This window comes from Onychomys torridus, chromosome 1 (assembly GCF_903995425.1).
Source record: "Onychomys torridus chromosome 1, mOncTor1.1, whole genome shotgun sequence".
NCBI lineage: Eukaryota > Metazoa > Chordata > Mammalia > Rodentia > Cricetidae > Onychomys > Onychomys torridus.
In genome coordinates, this window is record NC_050443.1 from 123,863,026 (window position 1) to 123,880,700 (window position 17,675).

At 53.0% G+C, this 17,675-nt stretch overlaps 2 protein-coding genes across 2 annotated transcripts; both read left to right on the forward strand.

Annotated features, from left to right (window-relative positions):
- The first annotated feature begins 2,797 nt into the window (after window positions 1-2,797).
- Window positions 2,798-6,672, forward strand: LOC118589105 (calcium-binding protein 2). The gene is made up of 7 exons (XM_036196030.1): window positions 2,798-2,981; window positions 3,467-3,625; window positions 4,292-4,322; window positions 4,982-5,116; window positions 5,563-5,672; window positions 5,784-5,931; window positions 6,461-6,672. The coding sequence occupies exons 1-7, from the start codon at window positions 2,925-2,927 to the stop codon at window positions 6,484-6,486; spliced, it is 666 nt and encodes a 221-aa protein (XP_036051923.1). The 5' UTR covers window positions 2,798-2,924; the 3' UTR covers window positions 6,487-6,672.
- An 8,647-nt stretch (window positions 6,673-15,319) lies between these two features.
- On the forward strand, window positions 15,320-17,397 carry Cdk2ap2 (cyclin dependent kinase 2 associated protein 2). Its single transcript, XM_036194852.1, has 4 exons — window positions 15,320-15,905; window positions 16,214-16,314; window positions 16,401-16,533; window positions 16,904-17,397. Exons 1-4 carry the CDS (start codon window positions 15,824-15,826, stop codon window positions 16,969-16,971), a joined length of 384 nt encoding a protein of 127 aa, XP_036050745.1. The 5' UTR covers window positions 15,320-15,823; the 3' UTR covers window positions 16,972-17,397.
- The last annotated feature ends 278 nt before the right edge of the window (window positions 17,398-17,675 follow it).

Below are 17,675 nucleotides of genomic sequence, written 5' to 3' on the forward strand. Positions count from 1 at the left end.
GCCCTTTCCAACTTTGACCGCCTTGGCCAGAGTCCACACACCTCTCAGGCTTGACCTGGCTCAGATCGCACAACTTCCTCTAGGCTGTGTTCAGAGTTCCCTCTTTGTGGAGGCCACCTACTCCCAGCCACCTTATCTCGTCTCCAAGCACAGCAAGGCTTCCTTCTGACAGCCTTTGGGACTGTCCTTGAATTTCCCATCAGCTGTAGTCCGACATTGCTGAAGGTGCTGTTCCTTCCAAGTCGACCGTTCCGGAAGTGGGGCTGGCTGCCTGCTCCCAGGATCAGAGGAGGGTTCAGAGCTGACCCTCAACCGACACCACCCTCTTTCTGCTCATGCCTTCTACAGAGGCCACTGGTGCCCTTCCCTGCCTCCTGAGGCCCCTGTCCAATGCTAACCGAGGTTCCAGCACTCAGCCCTGCCAGGTCACTGTTGACAACTCTCAGCCTCAGCCAGGGATAGCCTGATGTCAGCGGACACAGCCTTTGCCTTCCTCTTACCTTCCTGGACAGGTGTTCCCAAGCACACACAGACGGCTTGGGGGCCCTTGTTTGAGTTAGTCACCCAAAGCTGGAGTCCTTAGTGGGCAGGTGGGGTCTGTTATGTGGTCCCAGCTGCTGGCCTGGGACTAGATACCACCCTGGGGTTTCATGTAATCCAGGCTGGTCTAGAACTCACTATGTAGCCAAGGATGACCTTGAACTTCCGATTCTTCTACCTCCACCCCTGGGTATTTTACAGGTGTGCACCAATATGCCTGCTTTATTGAGTACTGGGAATTGAGTCCAGGGTCTTTCTACATGCTAGGCAAGCACTCTACCTAGTGAACCAGAGGCCCAGCCTCTCTCTTTTCCCTCCCTCCCCTGGCCTTGATGTTTGCAAGAGAGTCGTTGATGGATGATAGAGTCACCAGCTCAGATGGCAGACATGGTGTGGGATCTGGTTCCCCAGGACAAAGGCCGGTGTAGAGGGCAAGTGAATAAATCATGAGGGGCCCGCAGCAGGCCAGCAGGCCACAGTTGACCTCATTCTGGAAGTGAGGAAGGAGTGAGCAGCTGTGTGGTGAGTGGCTGGGGTGTGGCAAGGGGGAAGGAGGTTTTGTAGCACCTCTACCCTTGTTCCTTGAGAAGAACTTGCAGGTCAGTGGGGAGGTCCACACAGGAGATGGGGAGGCAGAGGTTGGAACAGGGGTGTCCTAAAAGAGCAGGAAGAGCAGACAGACAAAACCAGGTGAGAAAGAGCCTCCAGGAAACAATGAAAGGGGCTGAGGGGGGCAGACAGGGGTTGAGGGGAGCAGATGAGGGCTGAGGGGAGCAGACAGGGGTTGAGGGGAGCAGATGAGGGCTGAGGGGAGCAGACAGGGGTTGAGGGGAGCAGACAGGGGCTGAGGGGAGCAGACAGGGGCTGAGGGGAGCAGACAGGGGCTGAGGGGAGCAGACGGGGGTTGAGGGGAGCAGATGAGGGCTGAGGAGAGCATACAGGGCCTGAGGGGAGCAGATGGGGCCTGAGGGGAGCAGAGAAAGGTAAAGGCACAGAGAGAGACTGAAGGGCCTGAGGGTCATGGGAGCACTGCTTGACCAAGACAGAGATGGTAGGTAGCAAAGGCCAAGGCAGATGGAGAGTGAGCAGGAAGATCCTTCTCAGACCACCAGCCAGAGATGTGCAGGCAGGACATGGGGACAGAACGAGGCCAGCCAGCTTGGGAGCCTGGTCACCTAGGTCAGCAAGGAGCCCTTGGGTGCAGTTTGTGAAGTATAGGAGCAGTATAGGAGGAAGGTGAAGATTTCAAAGATGTGCTGTGGGAGGGGCAATGGAAGAAGACAGTGACTTTAGGGGAGCAAGCTCTACTAACCTCCAGAGCCAGAAGGGAGATATATGTGTGTGTGTGTGTGTGTGTGTGTGTGTGTGTGTGTATACATACATATATATATATACACACACACACACACACACACACATCTCCACACCTTCCACTGAGCCATCTATCTACAGGTCGAGACCCAGCAGGAATAGAAAAGATACCACACCCGTGTCCATGGCCCTGCCTGAGGGCCCAGCAAACAGCAGCCTCCCTGAAGGGGACTCCAGCCCATCCACAGACACTCCAGGACCCAGCCAGGACCTAACCAGCCCCACTGCCCGCAGGCGGGCCCTCCTCCGTGAGCTGGAGGCTCAGGTGCAGGCTGCCTATGGGCAGGTAAGGGGCAGGGACTATCCTTTACTAAGGGACCCCACATCCCAGCTAGAAGCAAGACAGACCTAGGGCCAACTTCATACATGGGTGACCAGAGGGGTCAGGGGAAGTTAGGGGACCATCTGCCATCTCTGTTGATACTGAAGGATCTAGCGCCTAAAGCTGACTCTTTATGCAAAGTATCAAACACTGGTCCAAGCACAGGGTTAATGAGCCCTGAATGGAGACAGAGTCCTGGCACAGACTTCAGACTGGGCCAAGGTAAAAGCAGGTAGGCTCTCTCTCCAAGGACTTCATCCCCCAGTCCCCAGTTGCCACTCAGGGAGAGTTGGGATCCAGCTGGCCCAGGCACGGGGTGCTAGCTTCTTCTGTGGGGATCCAAGCCTGCTTCTGAAGGTGCTGATTGGGTAGATTAGTGCAAATCTGAGAGAAGGGCTAGGGGGGTGTGCAGAAGACCCCCCCACCAAGGAAATTTCGGGAGGCTGTGCCTTCCAGGGGCCTTGACTCTGAGTACCCCACACACACACTCGCAGAGATACTCAGAGATAATCCCGGATTGGATTAGGGCCCAAGCCCCGGGCCCAGGGCTCCCCGCCTGCCTGCCCGCCCACCCGCCCCTGATCTTGCCCACAAAACCCCAGGAAAATCCTCTCCAGTGCTCCAGGCTGTCCCTGGAAACAGCAGGGGGCTGGCAGAATCCACAGCATCCTCCCAGGACTCAGGGCCTGGCATGGTTCAGGGACCCATGGGGAACTGTGCCAAGCGGCCCTGGCGCCGGAGGCCTAAGGTAGGAAGACAAAGGGAGACCTAAGGCCAGAAATCTGGGTGGCCCCGTGTGCTGGGCAGGTAGTAGACTTGGAGGTGCTAGGCTGGGTTAGAGGTGGGCCATGGGCTTTGAAGAAGGTAAAGGAAGGATATGCATACATACATCTATATGCTTTCCTTGAAGGAGACGTTTTCCTGGACAACACTCCCCTCAAAGCCTTGGCTAGGTCTCCCCTGCTAAGTTGTTAAGGCCAGTTGCCCATTCTGTGCAGGCCCTACTCTCTCAGCCTTGGCCAGGGTGACCAGAGCTAGAGGCCACAGGTTCCAGGTTTCCTTGCTCAAGGACCGGGCGGGCGAGGCCCTCACCTCTTAGGGGCGAACCTTTCCAGCCCAGAGGCCCCACCCCCTCTGTCAGGTGCTGGGCTCCAGAGAAAGGAGCAGCTGAGAAGTGGAGAGGGGCTGGGGGAGAGGGGGCACTGCTTCAGCTCATGGCTGGCTTTGCCACAGGAACGCTGGCAGTGGCCTGGGGCCCCCCTAGGGGACTCCAGCCCCAACCCTGGCCCCAGAGTTGAGGAGCAGGAGGGCACACGGGGCTACTCTGTGCTCGGCAGCCTGGTGGGGCCAGCCTGCATCTTCCTTCGACCCAGCATCGCCGCCACCCAGCTCGTATGTACAGCCACTCCTCTGCCAGCCTGCTGCTCTGGTCCCTAGCCTCATCGCTCCCCACACAGGAGGGAGAGGCTGGAGAGGACGACAGACAGATGAGAGACATGCAACCCCGGGGTGGGGGGCAGAGCGGTAACTCCAGAAAAAGTTAAGAGTTCAGGGAGCCCCCAGAGCCAGACCGGGCATGAGCGGTGGATAGGGACCCAGAGAAACAGCCACCCAGGGGTTGGGGTGCAGCCCAGTGGCAGAGCACTTGTTATCACAAGGCCAGGGTTATACCCTCACCACTGCAAAAATAGAAAAGGAAGTATTTCCAAGGTGAGAGGTGGCAGGCTCCTCAGGAGAGGGACAGGGGCCAAGGCAGACTTGCAGTGACATTGAGGCCAGCTGGGTTGAGTCTGAGGCTGTCCGGCCCTGGGATCTACCTCTGTCAAAAGGAGGTATGTACCTCAGGAGACAGTGTGGGAACAGGGGTCCTGGGGGGCCCCTGGAAGGTACAGGGAAAGGGAACCCCAAGACACCCAGGTAGGTGAGCAGGACTGGGCAGAAAATGCACAGGCCCTGGGTGTGCTGTGGCATGGGCTGGCTGACAAGCCCCAAGAAACAGAAGGAAGGTGCTGAGGCCTGGGTGGGCCGAGGAACCCCTAAGCCGTCTGTGCCCTACAGGACCGGGAGCTGAGGCCAGAGGAGATCGAAGGTAAAGGGTTCAAGGAGGGTCTAGTTAAGGTGGGGCATGGACAGAGATTGGAAGAGGAGGTTTGGGGCTGGGGCCTCTGCAGGGTCCAGGAGGGGTAAGAAGGTCATGGGGTGAAGGTGGGCAGGGAGGGTGGCCAACCCTCTCTTCTGCTGCTGCCAACCCCTTGGTCTCAGTGACCACACTGGTCAAGGGCCGCTTTCCTATTTGTCCATCTGGCTGACACTTCCTGGCTGCTCACTGTGGGCCTGGCCCCTCACTGAGATCCAGGAAACACTGCTAACCCGGTAGATGAGGTCCCCACCTTCTGAGACAGCTACAATGTGTGGGCTGGAGAGGAAGAGCAGGTTCATCTTCCTGGAGTAGGTGACATTGGTGGGGGTAGCCATCCTGAGGTCATAGCTTTTCTGTCTTTCCTCCCTCCCTCTCTTCCTTCTCTTTTTAATCCCCTAGAGCAGAAGCTGACACATAGTAGATGCTTCTTAAACATTCCACAAGAGAACAAAATTTTAAGGCCATATTTGCAAAGGCCCAGAGACAACAAATAGGAACTGAGGCTGAAAAGCAAGAAGGGGTTGGGACAAAGGGAATAGATGGGCTGGTCCCAGGTGGCAGCCAGTGGGGGGGGTTGGGAAAAGGACTAACCTCACTCTGCCCGGCAGAGCTGCAGGTCGCCTTCCAGGAGTTCGACACTGACCGGGATGGCTACATCGGCTACCGGGAGCTGGGTGCCTGCATGCGGACGCTGGGCTACATGCCCACGGAGATGGAGCTCATTGAGATATCACAACAAATCAGTATGTGTTTCAGACCCACCCACCCTCCTACTCCAGTCCTGGCCCAGGCCTGAAGTAGCTGCATGGGCTGTCCCAAAAGCCCAGGGCATCATTGGCATCAAAGGCAGAGCTGCCTCCTAAGAATCTACTAGGAGAGTGGGGAGGCTGGCTGACATCCTCCCACCCCCCACCCCACTCCCACTCACCAATAGAGACTAAAGCTCAGAGAGGTGAAGTATTTATCTAGAGTCACACAGTAGAGGCTCGGGAAAGAACAGTGAGTCATAAGAGCCCGGTTGAGGACAAGTCCCTCCAATAGCTGAAGATGATGTGGCCGTTGGTACCTAGGGATGAGAGCTCATCTAATGCCTTGTAGGAGAGGGCCAGGGGCTAGCGGGAAGGCAGTGGGCTGGGGAAGGCAGGGCAGGTGCTAGGCTGGGGTCTTTAATGGACGGATGTACCCTCAGGTGGTGGGAAGGTGGATTTTGAAGATTTTGTGGAGCTGATGGGCCCCAAGCTGCTGGCAGAGACTGCAGATATGATTGGCGTGAGGGAGCTTCGAGATGCCTTCCGGGAGGTGCACCTGGAGTGGAAAGGGTGGAGGGTGGGTAAGACTGTGGGGCTGCAGGGGGGTGAGGAGATGTAAGGTTCAGTCAGTGACCCCCATGCCACCATCCATGCCACACAGTTTGACACCAACAGAGACGGCTGCATCAGTGTCGGGGAGCTCCGAGCAGCCCTCAAGGCCCTGCTGGGGGAACGCCTCAGCCAGAGGGAGGTAGATGAGATACTCCAAGACATCGATCTCAATGGAGACGGCTTGGTTGACTTTGAAGGTAATGCCTCCCCTGCTTAGCTGCACGTGGCCTGGAAGATTCTAAACCATCAGTTCTCAACCTGTGGATCATGACCCCTTTGGGGTTGCATATCAGATATTTACATTATGATTCATAACAATAGCAGAATTGCAGTTATGAAGTATCAATGAAAATAATTTTATGGTTCCTCGCCACAACGTGAGGAACTGTATTAAAGGATCACAGCATCAGGAAGGTTGAGAAGCACTGATCTAAACAGACCCGGGTTAAACATGGAGGATCAAGGAGGCAAGGCTGTTTGTTATACTCCCTACTGTTAAGAGAAGAAACTCCTGTTAATTCGCAAGAAAGCTCAAGTGCTCACTTAGGAACAGGAAATGGGGAGAGCCAAGATTGTAATCTGGGCAGCTGAGGCCCCTCCCGCCTGATTCACAGATGTCTTTGAAGGTCTCCTCAAGCACACTCTAGCCCACCCTCGGGCAGGCACTTCTGCCATCCCCATTGGAGTCAGGAGGGCAGACCTAAAACCTTGGCTTTGTCCCTGCAGAATTTGTTCGGATGATGTCTCGATGAGCCTGTACAGAAGCTGGAGTGGACCAGGCCCGAGGAAAACAGCCTCTGAACCGCAGAGGATCCCCCGTGTTCCTTGAAACTCATATGTACAGGACTGTGTACCTCCTCTCCATCCCTGGGCACAGTGCCCTCTCCTGTCACCACCCCTTACCTGCTTCTCTGACAATAAAGCATCTTCCAGCTTGTGGAGAAAGAGTTTTTCCCTACTCGCCCATCCTGGAGGCCTGGCATGTGACCCCAAAACTCAACTCCTGGAGCTGGGCTTTCTAACCACAAGTCACCTCAATTGTGAGCTCCAGAGGGTATGGAGATCCCCTCTTCTTCCTTTCTGGATCCTAGGACCAGCCCAAAGCAAGTGCCAAAAGGTATCTCTGAGCTAGGCATGCTGGCACCTTAATCCCAGCTCTCAGGAGACAGAGGCAGATGGATCTCTATGAGTTGGAGGCCAGCCTGGTCTACAAAGTGAGTTCCAGGCCAGCCAGCCAGGACTACCTAGGGAGACCTTGTCTTAAAAACAAATAACAAAAACAGACATATTTGGGCTGGTAAACACACACACACACACACACACACACACACACACACACACACACACACATGCATATGTACACACAGACATATGTACATGCAAACATCAGTGCTTCTGAGTTCGATGCTTGAAGTTCCCAGGACAGAGCCCAGTATTACTGCCACAGCCTGATAGGGGCGCTGCTCAGAGCTCAGCCTTCACCTTCCAGAAGTGTGGTAGCTGGCAGATGAACTCCCCAGGAGGCACCTCTGTCTGATAGCTGGGAATTCTTTCCTCCAGGGGCCCCCAGCACTTCCTTAGCACAGTGGGAAGGGAATAGCCTGGCCAGCCCTGCCCAATTCAAGGCCCATCTAATGGACAGTCTGTGTTGGGGGACCTTTTAGGTCAGTGTAGAACATAGGGCCTACCTAGCAGGAATCAGGACCCTCCTGCCCTAACTAGCTACCTGTCCTTTTCTTTACTAGTATCCCTAACCTAAATCTTCATGATACTAGAGACTCACATTTCCGCACAAAGAGCCTTCACACAAGGGCCTTGTTCTAGCCCTTGGATGCCAGGAAGCTGTGGGTCTCCATCCAATGCCATTTTTTTCCCCAAGACAGGGTTTCTCTGTGTAGCTCTGGCTCTCCTGGAACTCACTTTGTAGACCAGGCTGGACTCAAACTCACAGAGATCTGCTTGCCTCTGCCACCCGAGTGCTAGGATTAAAGGTGTGTGCCACCGCCAACACCTGGCTTGTAGAAATATTTTAATTTAATACTCTCAGGTCTAGAAGCTGAGGAGCCCCAGATCAAGGCAGAGGCAGGAGGCAGTGATACACACTATAACCAGCACTCAGAAGGCTGAGGCAGGAAGATCAAGAGTCTGAGGCTAGAGTGAGACCCTGACCCAAGAGGAAGAAGGGCAGTTGGTGTGGTGGTGCAGTCTAGCCAAAACAGGGGACTCTGGGTTCAGTGAAAGACCCTCCCTCAAAAAGTAAGGAGCCGGGCATGGTGGCACATGCCTTTAATCCCAGCACTTGGGAGGCTGAGGCAGGAAAATCTTTGTGAGTTTGAGGCCAGCCTGGTCTACAGAGTGAGTTCTAAGGCAGGACGACATAGACAGTCTCTAATGATAATAATAATGAAGACAAGGAGGAGAGTGATTGGGAAGGTGTCACTGCCAACCTCTGACTCACACACACAGTAAATAAATGGAGTTGGGGGGCACACTGGTCCTCACATGGTGGTCTCAGGTGGAACATGCAGGCAGGCCCAGTGCCTTGGGCAGCAGCCTGGGATCTGAACTCTGAGGTGCCAGGGCTGGCTTCAGCAGCCTCAGTGCCACCCACCCATCTTGCAGATCCCAATTAATCCTTAATCCTCAATTAAGTGATCCCTCCTGCCAAGCCTACAGCCCCAGTCCTGTAGCTTTTTCCGATGCTGACACAGGCGACATCACCCAAGAGAAGATGTCTCTTCAGGAGCTGGGGGTGGCGACCACCACAATCGAGGGGAAAGCAGGCAGGGTCCATTGCCCACTGACCCCCATAAGCTTCCCCCAAGCCTCTGTGGGTGGATGGTGAAGGCCACCAAAGAAGATCACAGCGTGTTTGCTGATGCTGAAAGTGCTCATGGATCCCCCAGAGGGCATGTGTGCCCCCAACACACACGCACCAAAAGGCTTCCAGTACAGATGTCCCCAAAGATCCTGGTTGGGGTGGGTCGGGGCCAGGAGGGGAGCCAAAGGTAGGTCTACACTGGGGGGTGGGGGGGAGTGCTGCGTGTGAGCCTGGGTTTCCCAGCTGTTCATTTGTGCTTCCCTGGGAACATGTCACTGCCTGGCTCCCAGGGCTCAGGTGTTCTGTGGCCTCTGGCCTGCCAGGTTCAACTCAGTTCCAGGTCAGTGGTGGTCCACCCTCAAAGTGGCACTCCTCTGTGTAAAAGAACTAGATCCCCTGCCTGCTTTCCAGGCCCGTCTGACTTCCTACGTGAACTTTTTTTTTTTTTTGTGGGGGTAGGGAGTGTTGAGACAGGGTTTCTCTGTGTAGCTCTGGCTGTTCTGGAACTCACTCTGTAGACCAGACTAGCCTTGGACTCAGATGTCCATCTGCCTCTGCCTCCAGAGTGCTGGGATTAAAGACTTACACCACCACGGTCCCAGTAGATGAACTTTTAAAATTTGTGCACATTAAAGTCTGCTCATTGACAAACATTCAATGTCTTCTAGTCACCCTGTCCTTAAAACACTACCTGGACTTGATAACCCTGCCCCACTCCCAGACCCTTCATCAATCCTCTGACAGCTAGTTACCTGCTAGTCTAAGGCTAATTTCCCTTTTCTAGCATGCTGTACAATCAGAATTATCCATGCTGTACAATCAGAATTATCCATGCTGTACAATCAGAATTATCCATGCTGTACTATCAGAATTATCCATGCTGTACTATCAGAATTATCCATGCTGTACATCAGATATCATGCATGTACATCAGAATTATCCATGCTGTATAATCAGAATTATCCATGCTGTACTATCAGAATTATCCATGCTGTACAATCAGAATTATCCATGCTGTACAATCAGAATTATCCATGCTGTACAATCAGAATTATCCATGCTGTACAACCAGAATTATCCATGCTGTACAATCAGAATTATCCATGCTGTACAATCAGAATTATCCATGCTGCAGCTTTTTTAGGCATTTCTTTTACTCAGCACCATGCACTTAAGATATTTCTATGCCATTGTATGGGGCTGGAGAGAGATGGCTCAGCAGTTAAGAGCACTCACTGGCTGCTCCTCTAGAGGACCCAGGTTCTATTCCCAGCACCCACATGGAGGCTCACAGTGGTCTGTAACTCCAGCTTCACAACCTCCTGTGGCCTCAGAGGGCATTAGGCATGCGTGTGGTGCATAGACATACATGCAGGCAAAACACCAATAAATATAAAACAATCATTTAAATTAAAAAGATTTATCTATATCATTTTATGCTAGATATGTTATTTCTATTTGTTGCTGAATAATATTCCATTGTATGAATATACCACAGTTAAGTCATCTAGTCACTTATTTATTTATTTATTTATTTATTTATTTATTTATTTATTTATTTGAAACAGAGTTTCTCTACATAGTGCTGGCTATTCTGGAACTTTTTATGTAGACCAGGCTGGCCTCAAACTCAGAGAGATCCACCTGCCTCTGCCTCTTGAGTGCTGGGATTAACAGCATGAGCCACTAAACCCATCTGCTCCTATTCACCTATGGAAGGGTGTTACAGTTTGTAAATTATTTTTGAGACAGAGTCTGGCTATGTAGCCCAGCCTGGCCTCAAATTCACAGCAATGGAACTCAGTCTCTCACCGAGCTCTGTGATTACAGGAGTGTACCACACAGCGACCCTAAAGCTCGCATCTGAATGTCTCCCCAAAGGACCATGTGTTTATTGAGGGTCTGGTTCCCCAAGCTCATGGCACTGCTTACTAGGATGTGGGGCCTCCTAAGGTGAGGTCACTGGGCACTGTTCTTTTTTTGTTTGTTTGTTTGTTTGTTTTTTAACATAATTTCCTTATTGTTTGTTCTTTGGGAATGTCACATCATGCACCCTAATTCTACTTACCTCCCAGTCCCCCTATATCCTCCCCTAAGCCCTGCAGTACCCACCCCAAGAAATTAAAAAAACAAAACAAAATGAGCAAGCAAACAAACAAACAAAAACAAAAATAAAAAGTCTCTTCAATCCTCCATCTTTCCCGACTCTGACACCTCTTCATTTGTCCTGGTGACATTGGAGCAGTGTGTCACATAGTATACTCTTCAGTCCCATCAGCTTTACTAGCAAATGTTCATTGCAATGAGTCCTTGGTCTGGTTCAAGGCCTCTGGTTTCTGGGACACCATCATCACTGGATCCTCACTGGAACTCTTCTGGGATTTCCCGAGGCTGCCCCAAGTTATAGAGATCCTGCGGGTGCCCATCCACACCATTAGTTCCTTCTTCACAAGCTCCAGGAGGTCCTAGATGGGGTAGATGTTAGGGTGGGCCAACTCAGGGCCACTGGGTGTGGTGATATATGGCTTGTAATCTAAGAAATAAAAGCTTGCCTGAAGATCAGAGGGCAGAACAAGGCACTAGAATAAACATAGAGGCCAGGCAGTGGTGTCCACACCTTTAATCTCAGCACTAGGAAGGTGGAGACAGGAAGTGATGTGGCTGGGCAGAGAAAGGCATATAGGTGGGAGGAGACAGGAACTCTCTTTCAGGCTGAAGAATTGGTGAAGTAAGAGGTGGTGGCTTGCTCTGCTTCTTTGATCTTCAGGCAAAATTTATTTTATCAAAATATCACCACAGGAGGGGGCTGGAGGGTGCAAAGCCAGCTCCCCTATGTCCATGCCATCAGGGTCAGTTCTCCCAGGTGCAGGGCCAGGCCTCCTGTGACAGGGCCAGCTCTCTTGCTGTGGTGTCCCGAAGAGGCAAGGCCAGCTCTCTCAGAGCCAGTGAAGGGCAGGGCTGGTTCAGCAAGGCCCTCTGATTTCATCACTCATGGCTCCTGTGGCTCCCTGAGGTGACACGGGGCCATAGACATCAACTCAGTCCCCAGCTGCAGCTGGACTAGAACCCAGACACGGCCGTCAGCAGCAGCTTGGTCCTGGACGACACCATAGCCCCAGGTGGTAGCACAGGCCACCCAGATCAGCGTGGCTCCAGCGGCAGCCCTTGGACACCTACACAGCCACAGTGGCAGCCCAGACACTGGGCATACTTGTGGCCCTTGGTGGCAACATGGGCCATGGATGTCCACAAAGACCCTGGCTGCGGTAGGACCATGGACCCAGACATGTGAACAATTCAGATCATGGCTCTTCCTCTTCATCTTTTTTTGATTCGCACACACATGAAGTGAACATGTATCATCTGACATAGGCTCCACCCAGGGTAGAACCACCAAGAACTGAAACCTGAAACCATTAACACACTAAGCTTCCTCCTATAGACTGTCAGAGCGGTAAAAACTGACTAACATAGAGTGCATTTGCACTGTTGGAAGTCATGAACTGCCATGGACAGTCATGTGAGCATGTTTGGGGGGACAGACATTTTCAAATCGTCTGGGTCAACACCCAGAAATACGTTCTCTGGGTCACGTGGTCTGACTATAAGTTTGGAAGAAGCTGCCGGAGTGCCTTCTGCAGGGGCTGTGCTATTCTGTCTACCCACCAGCTGTGCAGGAGAGCTCCTGTTGCTGATGTCAACAACTGACCAGGGTTGATTCTCTAACAAGGGTGTCAAGGCGTCCCCTTGCTCATCCATTCAGTTTTTTTTTCAACATTCTACTATAAAACTTTACATGGCTGGGTGGCAGTGGCATATGACTTTAATTTCAGCACTCGGGAGGCAGAGGCAGGCTGATCTCTGTGAATTTGAGGCCAGCCTGGTCTACAGAGCAAGCTCCAGGACAACCAAGACTACATAGAGAAATCCTGTCTTAAAAAAACAAAACAAAACAAACAAAAAACGGTGGGCTGTGAGTGTAACGACCTAGCCAACTCTCCAGCCCTACACTTTACAAACATAAAAAGGGGAAGAAATACACAGAAATACAAATTGGAACCAACAAAATGGCTCAGTGGGTTGTCAAGCCTGATGACCTGAGTTTGTTCTCTGAGAGCCATAAGGTAGAAGAAATGAGAACTCCCTCAGGTTGTCTTCCAATCACACATGCACCATGGCACATACACCCACACACAAAATAAATATACAAAAAATAAAATAAAATTGAAAGGGACTGGAGAGATGGCCCAGTGGTCAAGAGTGCCCACTGTTCCAGAGGACCTGAGTTCAATCCCTAGCACCCATGATGGATGATTCTCAACTACCTGGAACTCCAGCTGCAGGGGCTCTGACAGCCTCTTCTGGCCTCCTCAAGCACCTGTGCTCACCTGCATATACCCACAGACACACACAGACAGACAGACAGACAAAGGCACACACACACACACACACACACACACACACACACACACACACACACGAGGAATGCACAATTCCAGGCCTGGGGAAGGGTTCCCTTGACAAACTAGCCAAGGGGCCTTTGCCATCTTCCCCCAAGTGAGCAGAGTCTGCTCTGAGTAGGCCACAACTGTCCGCTCTAACATCCCTTAGGCGCCGCGTCCCTCACCGAGGACCCGCTCTCTAAGGAGGACGAACATCTAAAATCTCTGTTCAACCCCATTGTCACTTCCCCGAACACAGATGTAAATGGCTGAATGTCTGTGTGTTCCCGTAAACTCGGAGGCTGGACCCTTAGTCCTCACTGTGGCTGAATCTGGAGGTAGGTCTCTAAATGAGGTCAAAGGGCAGGGCTCTTACCTAGAAACACTGTGTGGGGCCAGAAGAAAGCCTACATCAGGAACTCTTGAGGCTGGTACCCTGACCTCAGACTTTTAGCTCCTAAGCAGTGCAAAAATAATCTGTGATTTAACTACTTAATACAAAGTCCATGGTATTTTGTTTGGTTTGGATATTAGTCAGCCCCAACTGCTGAACATATGGAGCAATGGAGAACAGAGGAAGGCTTAAGGTTTGAAAGAGAGGGACTGGGACATTCACAAAGGAATGTTTTTATTTCTTTTTCCGCAGGAGCGCCTCTCCACACACCCACACCCACTGGAGTCTTCCCACAGTGCAGTTTTGCTGGCACACTTAGGGGGAGATCTTGGGTGACCTGACCGGCACTTTCATTTTTTATTTATTTTGTTTTGTTTCTTGAGACAGGATCTGTGTAGCCCAGACTGGCACTGAATTCATGATCCTGCAGCCTCAGTTGAAGTTACAAGCACTCACCACCATGCTGAGCCCTTATTTTAATTATGTATTAGAGAATTCTGAAGAGGCATTGATTAAATGCCATGATAGATAGATAGATAGATAGATAGATAGATAGATAGATAGATTTTAAGGTTTTGGGGGTTCTGCTTGCTTGGCTTTTTGTTTGTTTTGTTTTTCTAGACAGGGTTTCTCTATGTAGCCCTGGCTGGCCTGGAATTTGCTTTGTAGATCAGGCTGGCCTGGAACTCATAGATATCTGCCTGCCTCTGCCTCTTGAGTGCTGGGATTAAAGGCACTTGTCACCACTGGTTTGTTTTGTAATAGTCTTAAAAAGGAGATTTATTTAGCTGGGAGTTGGATGCATGCCTTTAATCCTAGCACTTAGAAGGCAGAGAGGATCTCTGTGAGCTCAAGAGCAGCTGGTCTATATAATGAGTTCCAGGTTAGCCAGAGATGAATAGTGAGACCATCTCTAAATAAATAAATAAATAAGAAGAAACATTTTTATGTCTAGCATGTTTTGCCTGAATGTATGTTTGCGTACTACATGTTTGCATGGTGTCCACTAAGAACAGAAGCAGGCATAGGGTCCACTGGAAATGCAGTTACAGGTGGTCATTAACTGTGTGAATGCTGAAATTCTAACCTGGGTCCTCTGGAAGGGCAGCCTATGCTCTTAACTGCTGAGACATCGCTCAGCCTCTTATTTGAGGTTTGTAAAACAGAGTTGGGGGCTGAAGTAGTTCTGCAGACATACATACAGGCAAAACACTTATTCATAAATATTTTTACTTTAAAAGTACATCGATTTAAAGGAAGTGGGACTAGACAGCCAGACTCGGGTGGGAGCTTCAGTAGATGAAGTTGGAAAAATGAATAGCGAAGTCAGCTCAGCTCGGTCCACCTGGGGCCAGCTCTCATCTCGACTGCTCTGGAACTTCCTAGTTTACTTTCCTGGGATTATTCTCTCCGTGTTTCAGATAAGGAAACAGCGGCACTTTAAGGCAAGAAACTCTGTGGCATGTGCCTGTAAATGCCTAGCGTTTGGGAAGTGGAGGTTCAGGAGTTCAAGGTCATCCTCACCTACAGAGTGAGTTCAAACTGAGCTACTGGAGACCTTGTCTCAATCCCACCCAACCCTCCCAAACGAGAGCCCAGGGAGAAATTGCTAATGAGGGGCTAAGATGCCAACCAGGGCTTTGACCCAGGTTCCGCTCTTGACCCAAAGCAGTCCTGGATGCCGGGAGGGAGTGGGAGGCTTAGGGTGCAGGTTTCGAGAGGTGTCGTTGGCTGCCCTGGACCCAGCACCTGCCTAGACCTAAGACTGAAACCAACCCAGAGAAAGAGCGTAGCGAGGACTTTGGAAAGGGACCCGTTGCCATGGGAACAAACGAAGGCCTGAGGCGCGCGCATGCGCACGGCCTGAAAAGGGGGGGGGGCGCCGAACCGGTGAAAGGTGACGTAAAGCGGCCGGGGTGGGGCGGAGGGCTCACACTGTAGGAGCCGCAGCCTTTGGTGTTCACAGCAGAGCGAGGGCGCGAGACGGTGAGGCCGGAGTGGGTCCGGCGCCCGGCCACACGCCACCCGGGCGAATCGCGAGGACCTCACTGGCCCCGCGGCTGAGGCCCCGCCTCTCGGACCTCGGGACTAATCGGATTGAAAGCGCGCCGGCCCCGGGCCCCGAACTCGCCAATTGAGGAGGGCGGCAGTCACCGCCCAATCCGGGGCAGACAGGTGCGAGGTCCGGAAGGTGGAGGCCAATCGGCAGCGGTTGCGGCCTGCGGGGGCTGGGCTCAGCCAATGAGGAGGCTCGAGTGACAGCTGAGCGCGCCAATCGAGAGTGAGGAGCGGCCGAGCCCGCCCGCCCTTCCGGCCGGAGCTCTATTTACCAGGGGCGTGCAGCTTGCTTGCCAATCAGAGCGCGGCTGAGCGGCCGGACAGCCAACCCCGGAGGAGCGGCCGGCTGGCGGCCGCCGCACCTAGGAGTTGGGATGTCCTACAAACCCATCGCGCCCGCCCCCAGCAGTACCCCCGGCTCCAGCACCCCCGGGCCAGGCACTCCCGTCCCTACAGGTGAGGCTCCAACTCCACCCTTGCTCCCCTTGTCCGGGCAGTCGAGGTCTTGGAGAGGAACGGCTCGAGTTTTGCAATACCGGGCCTGCGAGGCGAGCCTTGCTCAGCCTCAGTTTGCTGGCCTGTGAAGTGGGCGTGGTCACGTAGCGATTGTAGGTGGAGCGCAGGGGGAGGAGTGTGAGTCTGAAGTTGTTCGGCATGGAATGAAGAAGCGTGCCTTTGGAGATAAGTCAGGCGAGCGGTCCAGGGATGGGAAAGCTGTGACGAGGCCCTTGCCACACTCTGACCTCTGCCTCGCGCCTTTGCAGCCGGAAGTGTCCCATCGCCGTCGGGCTCCGTGCCAGGAGCTGCAGCTCCGTTCAGACCACTGTTTAACGACTTTGGACCGCCCTCCATGGGGTATGTACAGGTGAGTGTGGCCCAGAGCTTGATACGGATGAGGACAGGAGATCCCCTCGGGGTCTGAGGTCACTTCTCTATTTTCTTTTGACACAGGCGATGAAGCCACCCGGTTCCCAGGGCTCTCAGAGCACCTACACGGACCTGCTGTCTGTCATAGAGGAGATGGGCAAAGAGATCCGGCCCACCTATGCTGGTAGCAAGAGTGCTATGGAGCGCCTGAAGAGAGGTGAGTGAAGGCACAGGCCCACCCTTGCTCTGCCCAGGACACAATCACTGACCGTTAAGACTTTAATTACGGAGGGAATGGAGATATCCGGAGTCAGTGCAGGACACCTGGGCCAGCCCAGATTGGATCACAACCTCTACCCAGACAGGTGTTTCAAAATGAACTTGAGTCAGTTTCCAAGAAAGGCCTGGGAACTCAGGGTGAATGTGAGGGTTAGCTAAACCTTAATCTCCTCCAGCCGCATTAGATTAGGTCTGCTCTTGCTGAACCATGAACGGGTGGGGGAGGTCTGCTCTAAAGAGTGCCCGTGGTGGCTGTGGAGGGTTGCTGAGACCCTCTTTGTTACTTTGCTGTCCCCGCCCCACCTCAGGCATCATCCATGCCCGGGCACTGGTCAGAGAGTGCTTGGCAGAGACAGAGCGCAATGCCCGCACGTAACAGGAAGCACCTTGGCCTTCTCGTCGGGACCTTCCGGCCACTGCAGAGCACCTGCTTCTCCTTGGCCTTCACCCCAAGTTGCTTCCTATCCTGGGCTTCCTGTCCTGTGTCCTTTGGTGGGCGTCCTCCAGGAACCAGGTAGCAGATCTTCCTCCAGTTGGCTCTGCAAACTGGGCTCCTCCCTCTGCCAGAGTGAGTCCCACCCATGGCCTGCTCACAGTGCTTAGCCAACTGTAGCTTGCTCCTGCTTGTGGCCCCACCACATTGCACTTACTTCTTAACTCCCAGTCCAGGCTTCCTCCTCCCTCTCCAACAGGAGTGCAGCAGGTCTCCCTGCCTCATCTCTGGGGCCACAGCCAACTTTTTTTGGTGTGTCTTTTACTAAATATGCCCTTTTTATATTAATAAAAGATGATTTGGAGTCATTCTCTCTCCGCTCTGAGCCTTTCTGTGTCTGGTTCCTCTGGGGAAGCTGGGTGGCTCAGGCAGGGGGGAATCGGGGAGACTGCTTGAACCCAGCTTTGCCTTCCCACCAGTCCATTGCCACCTCGGGCTCTGCGCCTTCCAGGGGGGGGGGGGGGAGGGGGACGGAGAGGGAGCAGCTGAAAGGCCAGAACACCAGTGGTGGCGAGGCCTGCATCGTGCGGTGCCACCAGGGGGCAGTGCAGGACCTTGGCTGCCTTCACAGCTGGAGGCACTGTTGG